Genomic DNA, 16,246 nt, shown 5'->3' on the forward strand with positions numbered 1-16,246 from the left:
CCTTTCCTTTCCTTTCCTTTCCTTTCCTTTCCTTTCCTTTCCTTTCCTTTCCTTTCCTTTCCTTTCCTTTCCTTTCCTTCCTCAGACTCAAAACAATTGTGTATAAGTTGAAACAACTCCTTTATATCCTTCCTAGAGGACAGAGAAGTCTCTCCTACCCTTGCAAATGGAAGTTTCTTGTAATTTCTTATGACCTCTAATAAACTTTTTTTCATTTTGCTTTCATGGTCTCCTGGTTCACCAATTTGTTTGTTTTTTTTTAGGAATGCCTCAACCTATGAGCCTTTCAATTCATTTTCTAAGTAACACAACTCCAACATAGAGCGCTAGAAAGCTCCTGAATAGTTTGACTTAAAGCAAACTCTAAAGTAAGTAAAGTATGTTTAAAAGCATAGTCTTGGTTTGTTAGATGAGATTTAGAAAATCTGCCTTAGTAACAATTTCCTGGAAAGAGCCTGTGGATCCTGTTTAAAAGGTTATTGATGACAATAAGATAACATCAAAAACCTGATTGTGACAGTCTCCTTTAGGTGGGCATTAGCTTCAGAATCAGGGATTTCAATAGACTAAGTTGTTCCACCTCATTTTTGGACTCCACTATTCACCAAGCTTCTGAGATGCACACAACTTTGCGGATACGCAGAGGTGCGTGACTGCTCCTAAGCTTTACTCTTGGATCTGTACTCTAGGGGGACTAACTCACTAAAAGCTGGGTTTTGTCCTCAGGAAAAAGTAGTCAACTGTGAATGAAACTATAATAGAACTGCGCAATTATAGGTAGAGATAAAAAGAGTTATTGCTGGCAGGAAAAAGTGGTAAGACTATGTTTCCACACTCAGCCAGTTTTGTCTTCACAGTCATGAAATAAGTATAAAGGTATATACCTTTATACATTTGCAACTATCAAAAGCAAATGGCATAATGGGAATAAATTATATATGTAGAAGTAGTGTCAGCAACCCATCAAAACTGTAATTACTAATAAAATGCATGGTTTTGATTTTTTTTTTTCTGGAAAACACTGGAGTAATAATTAAATCCATAATAACAACAAAATAACAAATAATAACACAATAATAAACAAATGAAGGGGACAAAATCTGTTTTCTGTTTGCAAATCTCAACTAGACAAAAGATAATCAGGAGAAACTTGTCTGTACTCCAGTAGCTTGTTTTTCACCCACACACACAATACAAACCCAATAATTTTAAATGAAAAGTAAATTATCCAGAAGTAGATCTGAAAAATTAAACCATCACACATAGTCAAACAAACCAATTACAGTAGCATACCAGATGATAAGGTTAACATCCTTACAGGCCACAAGTTATTTCAGAACAGTAAAACCCCAGATATTTACATCAATACTCTCAAATCAAAATATATGGGCTAGTGACATTTCTTTTCAAGATATGCATGCTTATCTTCCAGGTAGCCATGTGTCAGTATTACTAGAAATATATTTTTCTCTTGACATTATCTATAGACATGTGCTCATTAATTAATTCTGTGCATCACACAAAAGAGAAAATTAGCAGAGTTCCCCTCCCCTCATTCCTCTCAGTTACAGTAAATTTTGAGGAGAGGGGTAAAAAAGAACACTGTGAGTGTACATTGAGACGACATATCTCAAAGAACATCTATATACAGATAGACAGACTTTTTTCATTCAAATTACTGTCTGTGTCCTTTATACTGTGGAAAACTGCAAAAAAAGCCTAACTGCAGCATAGGTGCTGGAGTGAGTCACCAGTTCAGTAAAAATAGTGTGATAGTTCTCCCAAATGCAGTTACTGAGTCTGGAAAGATGGGAACCAGTACTCTTGTGTAAAAAAGAGAGTAGAATGTCATAGCATGGAGAGAAGGCCACTGAAAATTATGATAATGTTGTTCATACAGGACTCAAGAGTCTTAAACTAATAGCAGCATCATGATGTTAGGCTAACAAGACCTCCCAAGCTCTGCTTTTCCCTTACCTGGAAAATAACTCTTCAAAGAAGAAGAAATGGTGGAAAGTCACAAACAGTTCTCTGATCAGGAAAATTGCACATCATGTTTGAGATAATCCTAGAGGAAGGACTTGAAATTTTTTACTGGGATGGAGAAGGGCAAGACCTTAGGAAACCCTATTGGTTTGTTGGTTTTTTCAACAGCAGATGAAACTGAATACAACTTCTGTGATACAAATCAGTATGCGCTTGTGTGAATGTTTAGCTTAAAAACTAAATGCAATTAAATTTGAAGGGTTTTCATCCTGAATCTGATTAAAAGGACCATAAAAGAATGCATTACGATGTGTCATAGAAGGACTGAAAAATCCTTGTTGATGTGTATATATCATGTATGAGAGTTTGGTCACTGTAGAAATCACAATTAGGGAGTAATAATCAAGAGGCTACTGAACACAGTAATGTTCCTATGAACTTGTGCCACTGAATTGAGACTAGATTTAATTCTGAATGTACATTCCAAATCCAGCAGATTTCAGGACAAGCAGTTGCTTTTCACTCTTCTGAGAAAGAAGTCTTTGTGTGAACTTTTCAGAGTAAGAGGATATCTTCACCCCTAATGTCTTAGGTGCCGTGGAAACAAGAAAAGGGATCTCTGTAAACCCTCTTAAGTGTTAAGAAAATAATCACTTATGAAAGCAGCTGTGCAGGGCACTGAGTATGTCTTTCCCCCTCAGTTTCAGCCAGCTGCCTAGCAAAGTTTCTTTCCTTGCATTTGTCTTAGCTGCATTATAGATATTTTTTTAGTTTGCTACACTAAAAGAGATGAAATGAAGACATAGGTTGAGTTAAAAGAGTTATTTAGATTATCTTTTTTTAGAGAAGTGCCACTTGTCTTTGTATGTTTTATAAAAAGTTTTACTAATCAGTTAGAAAGTGGGGTCTCATACATGGATTTAGTGACAGAAGTGTCTCAGGGCCAGTTGACAAATTTATTCAAAACTGAACATAAGAACAAAAAGGAAATGCTAAGCTCTCTGTAAATAAATTCCATTTCAACATGAATGACAGACATATCACATATACATAAGATTAGATGTGTATCACTAAATTATGCTTGGGAGAACATACAGGCATATCTGTGTCTGGCACTGTAAGTGGTTTAAATTCACAGCTAATTCAATGGCCAATACTTCATTAAGCTAATTATTGATACTTTGGTAGTAATCTTTGCAACTTTTCAATGTGTCATTCACAATATCAGGATAACTAAGTGAGCATTTTCAAGATATTGGGTATGAATCTCTTATTACTGTAGATACTGTAGGAAAGACTTTCTAAAAGTTAACACAATTTACAAAAACATACATGACCATCACATAGAATGTCTCTTTTCTTCAGCGCAGAGATGACTAAAATTTTACGATATTTAAAATAAACTAAACATGTTTGAGTGGAACACCAAGAAGCCCTCTAGAAAGAGAGAAACCCCAAACAAAACAAATATATGAGCAAACAACCCAAACCAAGAAAATATGCCAGGGCTGAAAATAGACTAAGACTTAAATCTAGAATTTCCAAATAAATGGCAAACTCCATATTATGTTGGTTTCTCTCCCATCTGTAACATCCTTTCATTATGGTATAAATAAAACCATTTTAAAACAAAATTTGAGATACTTTGTTTTTCTATGTATCTTACATGCATATACAATGCAGATGACATTTTTAGATATAGAGATCCATCTTTTTAAAACAAATAAAAGAAAGAAGCTGAAGCTGAGTTACTCCCTTTATGAAATAATATTTTATTTAAAACAAGAACCCTCTTAAGGAAATCCATTTAGAGGTGTATGGAAGTATTTGACTTTTCAGAATCATTATGTCAGTAGCAGCTGATGAGATCCACTTGGCATGGTGGAGATAAAACCATCTCACAAATACAGCAACTGCACAAATTTCATAAAATACAGTCCCAGAACTTTTCCAGGAAAAGAACTGTTCACTCAGTTTGAGTTCATAGTTACTGATGTTTAACAACAGCACACTAATTTTAAAAAATAAAGTTTAAAAATGCTGTGAAGCAGTTTATAAACGGTAAAAAATCCCAAAAGTTTAGAATTACAAGAATAACAACACAATATGAAAAAAAGACCCTTAAAACCAGCTGCAGGGCTCTAAAGTAGGTTATTTTCACCTAAAAGCTCTAAACACTGTTTCTCTACCCCAGAAGACAAAGTATGAAATTTATACCTTAACTGTGCCAAACATAAAGTTTAATAATTACTTCTACATTTTACCTCACATGACATTTTGATCTTATTTGCTAGCACGATTCTAATTATTCCTCCATGTTTTTTGTTCTCTAAATAAAAGAGACATGCATTACTTAATCTTGCACTGACTTTAAAGTTTTTACAGCTTGGGGATCAACTGTTTCAACCCAAGCACTTTGTTCCCTGCCCAGTATTCTGACACATGCCATGTGCTATTAACAACTTGATGAATGAAATGAAAGCATGTGACCACCTACCCACACACCTTGGCAGAGGTGCACTCCATACACGCCGACCACCTCCCAGGCAGGTGAGTTTGTTAGCACCTTCCAGGCGATATCCAGGAAAACAAGAAAAGATCAAGGAATCTCCAACACCAAAATGAAAACCAATTCGCCTACTGAAGGCAGGAACACCAGGGTCATCACATGGCTCCAGATCATATTCTGCAGACAATAAAACATAATATAGTATTATCTGGACAAGTTGTCCACATGGAAAAAACCAAACTTATCAAATTGCCTGCATTGTATGAGCATGGAACATCTGGAAAACATGTATTTCAGAGTTGTGTTCTCTACTAAAACCCAGTACTGTTTCTATAAGTCTATTATGCCTATATATACAGTAATTATGTATCTAATGTCCCACACAAACTACATCTATTTTCTTAATTTCAAGAGCTGTAATCAGCTTGTACTGTAAGTGGTTTACTATAATTTTGTTTAATTACTTCCTTTGTATATAATTCCTGTTTCTTTTCATCTGAACTCCCAAACAGCTTTAGAAGTGAGACTTGTAGTTAAAATAAATCATTATGTAATGAAGAAAATCTAATTAAAAAATCAAACAAAAGGTTTGGTGAATGAAAGACATATGAACAAATTTTCAAAAAGTGTGCTTTTATAACTACACATCAGGAATAATTCAGGAGGAGTCAGAATAAACTAATGGGTAAAAAATCAGGGCTGTTACATAGGAAGCAAATCAAACTCAGAAAATATCTGAACCATCCATTTCCCCATCTCCAAAGAGTATGCTCTGGAAGTATCACCTTTTGTTTGTCATGTTTTCTCATACAATTTTTCCTTAGATAAAGGACCCAACCCGCGACAATCCACTAGCAACTACTTCAAGAAAAGATGTTGAAAGAGATCAACTTAACATCTAATGGAAAAAGTTTGATTTTATATTCTTCAGAATATGATCCAAAAGACCAAAGAGATCACTTCTAGTAACAGATAAGAAAAAACATTTTCAAGAACATTTACCTTGGAGGTCAGAGGAAAGTAGGGTCAAATCTACTTAAACAGCTGATATGTGGAATAAAATAAATAAATAAATCCTTTGCTTTAGTAACTGTCTTGTAGGAAAGTTCTGAATATTAATGGAATCTATAAACCACACCAGTTTCTGCTGGCAAAGGTTTTAAGTTTAGAAAACATATGATCTACTACCTCTGCTCAGTACTACAGAGGCTAAGCTAAACATGGGGATACACCATAGTACACTTTTAGGTACATGGCAATTTTCATGACAAATTTCTATGTTAAATGACATTCAAAACAGGTTAAGGCCATCTCACTAAACACTTCTTACTAAGAAGAAATATATTCTGATTGTGTGAAAATACAGAAACAGAATCACCTATTTGTTTCATGAAGTTAATGTACCTCATAATATTTCTCAAAATGTGTATTTAATATAAATGATGACATATGCTGGCTCTGTATGTTGTAGCGGTAGTAGATAGGACATAAACCTTCAATTGTGTTCCAAAAGTTCTGTAATCCATATCTTTTGTTACTGCACAATTCTCCCCCCTGCATCCACAATATTTTGTGTGTTTTTCTACAACTTGCTTAGTGCTCTACCCTTTTGACTTAGTGATAAACAAACTATCAGAGATATAATTTAGTATTTTTATTTACATTTTAAACTTGCAAAACTGCTGACCTCTGATTTGGTGAGTCCAAAGTATCCAGAATGAATGTATTTTAGCATTTCATAGGAGTAAATCCATCAGTATTGCGCTACTCAGTGAGGTAGTTTTTTTCCTTTTTAAAATAAGCAAGCTAAATGGGATGCATTACTCATAAACAGCATGGTCATCTGTAAGCATTTCCAAATCTCAATAAAACTTATTGACTTTCAGCTCTTGAAAAATTATGTGGGAGAGTTGGATGTGAGTTCCTTATGTACTCCTTCCATAGAATATCCATGTGCATGTGCATTTCAACTTGCACTTGATTCATTTATATGTGTCATGGCACAAGTGGAAGCTTCAGACAAGCCCTGCCTTAGTCTTGGCCACAGAACTTGTCAACTTGTCAACATCTTAAATGTAAGGACTTATTCTGGTCCACAAGTTCTAATGATGGAGAATCAGGTCTATTTATAAAAATTAATTATTTATTAAACAGAGATAACAGACCAAAGATCCTAATCAGAATTACTACACAGTATAAAACTAAAGAACTACTAGTAGATTACAGGCTAACATAAAACAATGCACTATTTCAAGGTACCTATAAGTAAAGCTAGCAAAAGAAATAGTATTGCAACTTACCACCGAAATGACATTAATGTACACAGATTTCTTCACTTAGCCCCTGGGGAGTTACTATAAAGTAGGTGTCCCTACTCATGGGAGAAACTCCACACATTTCCAGGATCATGTACAGAGGATTTCTGCTTTGTGAGTTTGGTGTGGCTTTTCTAGTTTGTAAGTGAGGTGTCTGTGAGTGAGAAATGCAGCTTGTCTTCCACATCTCACTTCAACAGGAAGATGTTTATTGGCAGGTGGGAGATGCCAGACCACTGGCCATTTTGGCCATGTTGCCAAAATGACTCACTACAAGACAGCTCGTCCTGTTTGAGCTATTTGACCAATTAACAGCAACAGATGATCTCGTTGGGGAGTGAGATGCCCTGCTACAATATGCAAATCTGTAATTCTACTTCCTAGTAATGGAGATAGGCAAAGAAAATTATTGAGAAATGTATATTAGGTGTCATCTATTTAGAAGACTGTAAATAAGAAGCAGTAACTTAAATGTTTCAAGTATCTTAAAGAGATAATTTATAGAAATACATCAATAGCTAATAAGTGTTTTAATTTATCTTTATATACACGTTTTCTATTTCAAAATCAGTCTTCAATTTAGACTCCTTTGTGAATCTGAGTTAGTATATCGCTGCTTTTTAAAAGTTTCTATAGTTGGTTTAGTAAAACAGTACCAGTTAGTTCCTTTCTTCTGAAGCAGTACCTTCTATCTTTGTAATTTTTTCCCCCTAATTTTCCTCCAAACCTCTTTTTCAACAATCTTGATGTTTCTGTGAGGACATGGAAAACTTCTTAAAACACTCAAATCACCAACATTCTTCTCAATTCTCTTGGCCACCTTTATAAACCTTAACCGGTTTTCTATGATAGAGACTATACAATTTCTATTAACTTTTTTTTTTAGTGGTGTTTCAAAATGTTTCTGTTATCTACAAGTGAAATATCATCTGGAACTTTTTTCAGGATATTTAGCAGAATGGAATTCATTACCTGAAAATGTTATGTTGAAACCTTCATAAGAAATTGAAAAATCAGATATAAATCGAAGCTGTGCAGTAAAATTTCCAAACAGGCCGGCTTTAATTGTAGGGGGTAAGACTGAGCCAGTCAATCTGGCTACTGGTTCTGTGAAGCTCCCATCTTCAGTGATGAGCAAATAGTCATGAGAGCTCTCAAGGTGAAAGGTATGAAAAACCAGCTGTACACCTTTAAAAGAATTAAAAAGGGAGGAAAGAAAATCATTTAATAGGAAGTTTTTCTATTCCTTCATATGTAGGTGACACAGAAAGCAGTTCTTATGTTATATGGGAACATTTTGAGAAAAAGTTAGAATCAAAACCTGAAATTCTGAAAATAAAGTTTGCAGAAAGCACTTGAGCTCAGCTGAGTAATATGTGCAATGTGGATGCTGGTTTAGCTCACTTCAAATCAATATTTCCCATAACAGAATCAATGGCATCCAGTGCTATTTGTATACAGCACTCTGAAAATCCAGATTTGTATTATTTAGATGTTATTCAAGTTCCTGTATGTCTCTTTTACTTATATTATCTACCTTGATTTCATTGTTAACTAGGAGACATACTTTAATACTTGGCTGAAATTTTGTATTTGTGTTTTATTTTTGCCTTTCTTCCAACACAATTCTGGGTTTTTTTTAAACTTCAGGGAAGTGCCCATATACAAGGACAAAGTTTTATGTACAGTCTTGCATAAATATAGATTAATATTTTCTGGGACTGATCCTTTACTGACATCATGACTGTTTTTTCATTTACCAGCTTCCAGTCCAGTAATGAATTCAATTTTGACTTACAATTCAGTCTTCAAATACAATACATTTAAATACAATAAATACAACAAATTTATAAATTTACTGTGGGGAGAAACATTCTTCTTAGAATGGTTTCTTATATATTTTACATTTAAAATGCCTTATGAGTTTTAAACAAAAAATCCAGTCTTTAAGAAGATTTTAAACAGAAACTTCCAATATACTTCTCAGTAAATTTTTATTATGTTTTGATTTTTGATTTAATAGTATGTAACACATTATTAGTACTCTCTGGGCTTTTTTGCTTAGGTTATTTTACACATTCCCCCAATGGATAAGCTGACAAGATCAACTATGCATTCACATGTTACTCTACTGTATATGTAACATAAAGATATATATAAGTTTTTGCTCTAATGGCTTAAGTCTGAAATCTAAGGCTACCAATACACAGATCAAATCTGTTTCTTTATGCTTAAAAATTGGTGAAGAGCCATCAACAAGGTCCTGACATCTTTGACTGAAAGAAATTTAGTGCTATTTAACAAGTAGCTATTATTTTCCCATATTTTACCTCTTCTACACTTTTCCATTTTTCTGAGACTAAAACACATTGCCTCTGGCAACTTTTAAAAAGAATGCTTTTTTTGAAAAATAAACACAAACTGGAAATACCACATTTGAAGATACTTATTTTGGGAAATTAAACTTCTTCCCCAAAGGAATGGCAGAAAGTGCTGGTTTAACTCATAAAGGACATTTTTTAGCTATGTGTGTCTGATTTTTTTTTTACATACAGACATTATATATATATGCAAAACAGATTAGATACTTACCCTTGCCATGAGACACTTCAATAGTCCAAGTGCAGTTTAAAGAGTTTGGGTAAAAATCAGGAAAACCTGGAGAAAGAACAGTTCCACTCTTCCCATGAATATATCCACCACACAAAGCTTAAGAAGAGAAAAAAAAAAAAAAAAAAGTCATACAGAAAGCCTATCTTGTAAAAGGGTTTGAGAGAGAGAGAGAAAGTTCATTTTTTAACTACAATTAAAATTAAAAATACAGTCAAGGATTAGAATAAGAAGCTAATCAATCCAAAGCCACAACATTCATGTTTGACAACAATTTGTTTTCACCTACATTAGTCCTTGAAAAGTTTCTTTTTCATCTACAGCCTCTCCTGTTAGTTAGCAGAATAGAAAAATAAGTAAATTTTTTTATTGCAAGTATTAATTCCTATTGCAGTAGTATGTAAGAAATAAGGGGTTATTTTGTGAAGTAACTAAAACAATATTTTGTTGCTACTTTTCTTTCACTAAATATTTTGAAAGGCATACCTTCAACTGCATTTTAACCAACAAAAATACTTAAGTAAAAAGCATATTTTTTCAAATAAGTAAAAGTTTAATGACTACTGCGATGCTCAGGGGAAAAAAGTGTCATTTCCTCTTTTTCAAAGATTTAGACTGTCCCATCATAAGTAATTTATTTGGAATTGAATAATTTGAAAGACATGAGAACTATGCTAGAAAACATTTTATGCAAACTAGAATTTGTTAAACTAGGCTGTTCAAATTTGCATAGCAAATTAATTAAAGTTTAAGATTTGCACGCTGAATCTTATAAATACAGCATGACTGTGCTTTTCACTCATCTCTTGCTGTCCACTTTTTATGTTGTTGTTTTTTTAAACTTTAATATACTAAATATTTTAACAGTAAAACAACAAAACATTAAGATGCTTTTAGTCTTCTTCCTCACATAGAGTGATACACTTTGCACTAAACTAGATGGAAAATATACATGACAAAATATTCAATAAACTTACAGTACCTTTCTGTAGATGTGTGTGTATATATACACATATACTTGGTTTATAGCTTAAATTCCTTTTTTTCATTTCTTATTAGACTAAGGGTTTTGTTAAAGTTTTTAATGTTTTTTGGATTTATGTAATTTATATATTTATCAGTAAGTATAAGGAAAGAAAATGCTTCCAGCCTGGTTTTACCTGAATACATTTATTTCTGCACAGAAGTATGAAAAAGAACACGTTTGACTAAACCAACAGTAAATATATGGTTGATAACACTGCTTAATAATAAATAAAAGCATTACAGACATCAGATTTATAGTGTCATAAATGAACAATAGTACATTCATTCAAAAAACCTTCTTATTCTGTAAACATCACAGAAGGAAGACTGTGCAACATTACTTAAAGCAGATATTACATATTTCAAAATCATTTACATATTTTAAACAAAATTAAAAATATGCAATTAATGTGTTTGAATTTAGGTCTCATTTGAAAATTGTTTTCATGTTCCACTTTGGCAGTACCATATTTTGACAATGACACATTACTTAGAGGGAACTTTAACCACCTTGTCTTTGTACACAGATTTCTTCTTTGTTGGCATGAAACAAAGCAATATGCTTCTTCCTTAGGCATTTATTCTGCTAAATTAATTTCTGAAAGTAAAATTTTGAGACCAACAATACTCTACAGATGACTGCAAAATGCTCATTTCCACTTCAGTTAAATCTGTTACATTCTGAAAATTTGGGTCACAACTTGTTGAGCCTCAAAAGGCAAATACACTAACAGAATGATTACCTAATAGAGTGTGAGTTCTATTTTTAGACTATTTAATACAATGGAGTTTAATCTGTGAGGAAGAGACTGAATATATGTTGAACCGTTGTGTGCTGCTTGCCTAAAGAACATACTCCAGAAAGGCTTGACATTTCCTCATACACTCACACTGAAAGTGAGTGAAGGACCTGGGAAATAAAAACTCTCTTTCAATGAGTGAAAATTAACTAGATCTTCCTGAAGTTCAACATTCATATGCAAACAAAAGAGTAAAATATTGATATTTTAACTCAAAAATACATCCACACATTTTATTACAAAGTAAGTAGAAAAAGAAGCAAACTATTCATACTATTCAAAGTTAAGGTTCCTTTGCATTCTTCAATTCACTGTGGCAAAGCAAACAAGGAAAGAAACCCATGAAAACAATGAAAAACTCTAAAAATGCTTTTTATCTGTACTTGTAAAGGAGGAATGAGTTGCAGTGATTACAAGGTGAGTGGGTTTGAATATCAGATTAGCTAACTTCTATAATTAACCTTTGGTGGTTGATATGTTTTGAGCAGGGGCAAGAAGGCTGTAGAGAGAGTTAGAAGATGAAGAAGAGTAGTGCTCCGATTTAACAAAACAGATTGAAACAGAGTGAGAAACTAAAATATTTTGCTGAATCTAAGTTTGTCCTCTGACATTTCACTGTAATCAATGAAAACCTTGGACCTGACAAGCAAGTTACAAATTCACTAATGTAAGTAATTTGCTCAAGCAAGAGCCTTTCTCTGCTGTTTTTCTGTGGTTTCTATAAGAGGGATTTTGTAGCAGCTATACAAGATTCCACGAAGAAATTTAGTTGATTCAGGGGTTCACAGAAACAGAACTTAGCCAAAAAATCCAATTAAAAAAAAAGAACACAGAAATATTTGCGAGTTGTGCCGGTTTTGGCTAGGGTAGAGTTATTTTGCTTCTCAGTATGGGGCTGTGTTTTGGATTTGTGCTGAACACAGGGTCGATAATATAGAGATGTTTTTGTTATTGGTGAACAGGGCTTACACAGAGCCAAGGCCTTTTCTGCTTTTTGTGCTGCCATGCTGGTGAGGAAGTTGGGGGTGAGTGGGAGATTAGGAGGAGACACAGCTGGGACCAGTGACTGCAGCTAACCCAAGGAAAACCCTGCACCATATGGCATCACGCTCAGTACATAAAGTGGGGAGCAAAAGGGAAAAGGGAGAAGTTCAGACTGATGATGTTTGTCTTCCTAAGTGACCATTACATGTGACAGGGCCCTGCTCTCCTGGAGACGGCTGAACACCTGCTGTCCTTGGGAAGCAGTGAATTAATTCCTTGGTTTGCTTTGCTTGTGTGCACAGCTTTTGCTTTTCTTATTAAACGGTCTTTATCTCAACCCAGGAGTGTTCTCACTTTTAGCCTTCTGATTCTCTCCCTGCTCCTGCTTGTGGGAGTGAGCAAGCAGGTGTGTGGGGCTTTGTTGCTGGGTGCAGTTAAACCAGGACAGGAATTCAACATTTTAAAAAATGTTTCATGAAAGCTCTAGACAGTTTCATACTTCATATCCACCAAAACAATTAATAAACTAACCAAAATTTCAAAACAAAAATATGGTAAGAACATTAATTACATAGGCTGATCATGATCTATCTTTTAGTATTGAGTACACTGTATTTTGAGCAATCATTTTGGTATGCAGTATTTAGAGTTTAAAATATAAATTAAGTTTATTGGCTTTGTTTTGAAAGTATTAGTTGTATGGCACCATTTTTATTCACAGTTGAACACTGGCACCCTGTGAGAATATGAATTTTTCTATTTGTGAATATAAGCCTGGGTTTTTTTCAGTACTTGACTGAAAGCTGATACAGAGATGTAAAGCATGGCTTTTAATAACGGTGAAATAATTTTTAAAAGTGTGGATCTTGCTGCAATTGAAGGGAGGTAGTAGCAATGACAAGCTTAATTAGTTCTGAAAAATAGTAGATTAACTTTTGTGGACTTTAAAGCTGACATCTGAAGAGCCTGACACTTACCATCACAACTGGGTAATGCATGATTCCACTGATGGTTTCTTTCACATATGAGAGGTTCTTCATCACTCAGTGTATATCCTGGATCACAGCTGAAGGTTACTGTGGAGCGGATATTAAAGTTGTTACCATGGCGATGGCCATTCACAGGAATTCCTGGGTCAAGGCAGGAATCTGATTCCAGAGTGACACCTGAAACACACAGATTTAATTTTGGCTTTTCACCATTTTTTTCAGGTAGTAAACAGGAAAAAAAAAAACCAAACAAAACACAAAACAAGGAAGACAGGAGAAAGAAAGAGCCTCCAAAAGATACTAGTTAGCATTGCCTGAGAACTGATATGGGATATAAAAGCCTTTCTCTAGATGTTGTTACTGACTTGAAGAACAGTTTTCCAGTTTTAAGTTTCATAGACTAGAGAAGTCCAAATGAAATAGAAAAAGACTGGAGCTTTAAGGTATATTTTGTCAATCAATTAAAAACACCAAACCAATTAAAGTACCGGACATCTGAAACCACAGGAAGATACTGCAGTACAAAGTATGAATGCAAATTTTGCTAGTTTATAAATTATATTTGATTATTTCATCTATTCAGCTTCTGATACTGCAGAATTTAACTATGCAATTTTCCTCTGCATAGTTATGATTATTTGATACAAGAAAAAGCAATGTCAAAAAAATGCAATTGAAGAGCTCACAAGCTACTGAATTCTTAAAGATATTATCCTGTGCATGAAAATAAGGCAAGACAAATAATATAGCTTTCACAATTGTATAACTCTTATCTGACAGAAAGAGTCTCTGGTAATTATGTCTTATAGGAGAGATTAAATATTCATAGAGGACTGCCTCCTGGGGGAGGAACCCAATGCAGGAGGAGCGGAAGAGTCTGAGGGGTCCTTCAACTAAGGAGGAAGAAGCAGCAAAGATAATGTGTGATAAACTGACCCTCATACCCTGTCCCCCTGCACCTCTCAGAAGTAGGTGGTAGACAAAATTGAAAGTGAAGTTCATCCAGAGAAGAACGGAGGGGGAAGGTGTTTTTAAATTTGGACACCTGGGATCAAGCCAAGTTTATTCCACCACAACCGCCTTCTTCACAGGCATTTCCTAGTTTCTTAGCCCTCTAAAGGTCTAAGAAGGTGCTGGTCCTCTCAGCTGAATGTGCATCTCTAACCATACCTGTGGAAGTTGTACTCTCATTTTACTGCTTCTACCCTGCCCTATTTACCCAGGACTACCATACAGCCTTAGGAACAAAGTAGGAGGAGTTCAAAACTAGGGAATAAATTGAATTATCAGAGCATAAAGTGAAGGGTTTAGAACTATAGACATGAGAGTTGGAAGCAAGACTACAAATAAAAATATCATAAATAATGACTCTAACTTTCACAGAGAAGTATTCCCTGTACCCTCCGGCTCTTCTTATATCTCATTTAGAATTCAGTTTTGAAAGCTTATGATCTAGTTTTCATGAGGTGACCCTGACATACTTAAATTCTAGACGAGTAAGTTTCTCTTGACTTGACTGCATATTCTTAATGCAAATGTACCGTGTTAGCTAACACCGTGCATTTTTAGATTCCCTTCATCTGGATAAAATTGCTTAATATAGTCTCAAAGAACCCATTTAAGTCTATAGTATTCTGCACTGTAAGTGCCCTTAGTAATTTCATCTATATGAAATTTTAACTTTGATACATATTAGGTTTCTTTCAGACAAATCATACTTCATATTTTGAAATATGTTAGTGGAAATTAGTTAGATGGAGGTCCACAGCAGCACTCTTAAAATTCCTTCCTCTTAGGGCAGCCTACCACCCTTGCCTGAACACATCAGCTGCTTTGGCATTCTGAGTCATGCATAACAGGTAAACTCATCAGTTTCTTTTTGAAATGATAATTCTAAATTACACTGACTCAATTGTTTCACATTTTTGCAAGAAGACCAAAACCTATAGCAAATATCAGCTTCCAACTTCAGGACTGAAGTAGTAGTGTTATATAAATAAATTCAGCTCAGGCAACAGAGTTTCATTCTCAGGGAAAAATATTCAGTATGTAAATTTCAGCAACCATGAACACAGCTGAAAAGAAATAATTTTTCTTTGCCTCTTTGCATGAAGATTTGATTCTTTTTCTTAATAGGAGATAACCTAAGATAAACTAAATAATGGGCAATACTGAGAGTCCTGACTACAAAAAGGTGTGAGAAATTCTGGCCCAACAGTGATAAATTTGGTTGGAAAATTATTGTAAAGAGTTGATTGAGAAGGACCATAGGCAGTAGACTCTAGTACAAGCTGCAATTATTAGCTACTAGGACCATGACACCATTATCATGCCTTACCCCCTGCCTGCCAAGTCATACTTTTTCTAAAGAAATACAAACCTTTCAATTACTCCTTACGTGTCATACTTTCCATGTTAGCAGCCTCTGACTCTTTTTAAACTGTGTTACAAACTGGACACAATAGTCTCCCTGGTCATCAAATGAAGTGAAATAATTTTTGAACAAGTCCTAGATAAAACAGTCCCGTTAAAAAAAAAAAAAAAAAAAAAAAAAGGATTTTCTGAAATTGCCTTTTGGTTTTTTTGATGGTTAAATACAATCTCTAGAAGATTCAACTTTTTGCAATACCCCTACATTTTTCTCTAGATTATATTAATTCTATGTGACACCCAAATCTTTTTCTATTGTATCTCTATTTTGTATTTGTGCATGTCATTTCTCCTTCCCCATTTAGGCTTAGCATGTTTCTTTATGGAATCTAATTGGGTTTTTTCAGGCTCTTTCCTCAGTTCATCTAGCTTGTTTTGAATTGTAATCTTCTCAGTCATATTGCTTGCTATAATTGTAGGTTGGAATCATCCTCAGAAATTGTAACTGTTCTTATATTGTCACCAAAATCATTATTAGAATATTTTTTCACAGCATCACAGAAATCATGTAACAATTTAGGGTGGAAGGAACCTCTGGGGGTCATGTAGTCCAAGCCCCCTGCTCAAGCAGGGTCACCTAAAGCTGGTTGCACAGGT

The 16,246-nt window shown here is 34.4% G+C and overlaps 1 protein-coding gene across 2 annotated transcripts in view; it reads right to left on the reverse strand.

The window, feature by feature from the left end:
- Positions 1-16,246, reverse strand: part of CSMD1 (CUB and Sushi multiple domains 1) — a 1,103,023-nt gene that overhangs the window by 230,318 nt on the left and 856,459 nt on the right. For both annotated transcript variants that reach the window (XM_042017326.1, XM_042017325.1), the window contains exons 18-21: positions 13,208-13,396; positions 9,403-9,519; positions 7,783-7,998; positions 4,484-4,672 (exon numbers count right to left, since the gene is read on the reverse strand). In XM_042017326.1, coding sequence (XP_041873260.1) covers positions 4,484-4,672; positions 7,783-7,998; positions 9,403-9,519; positions 13,208-13,396 — 711 coding nt within the window. The remainder of the gene's footprint in view (positions 1-4,483; positions 4,673-7,782; positions 7,999-9,402; positions 9,520-13,207; positions 13,397-16,246) is intronic.

Source organism: Corvus kubaryi, unplaced genomic scaffold (genome assembly GCF_017639235.1).
Source record: "Corvus kubaryi isolate FWS band 111438036 unplaced genomic scaffold, C.kubaryi_AGA036_p1.0 split3-73, whole genome shotgun sequence".
NCBI lineage: Eukaryota > Metazoa > Chordata > Aves > Passeriformes > Corvidae > Corvus > Corvus kubaryi.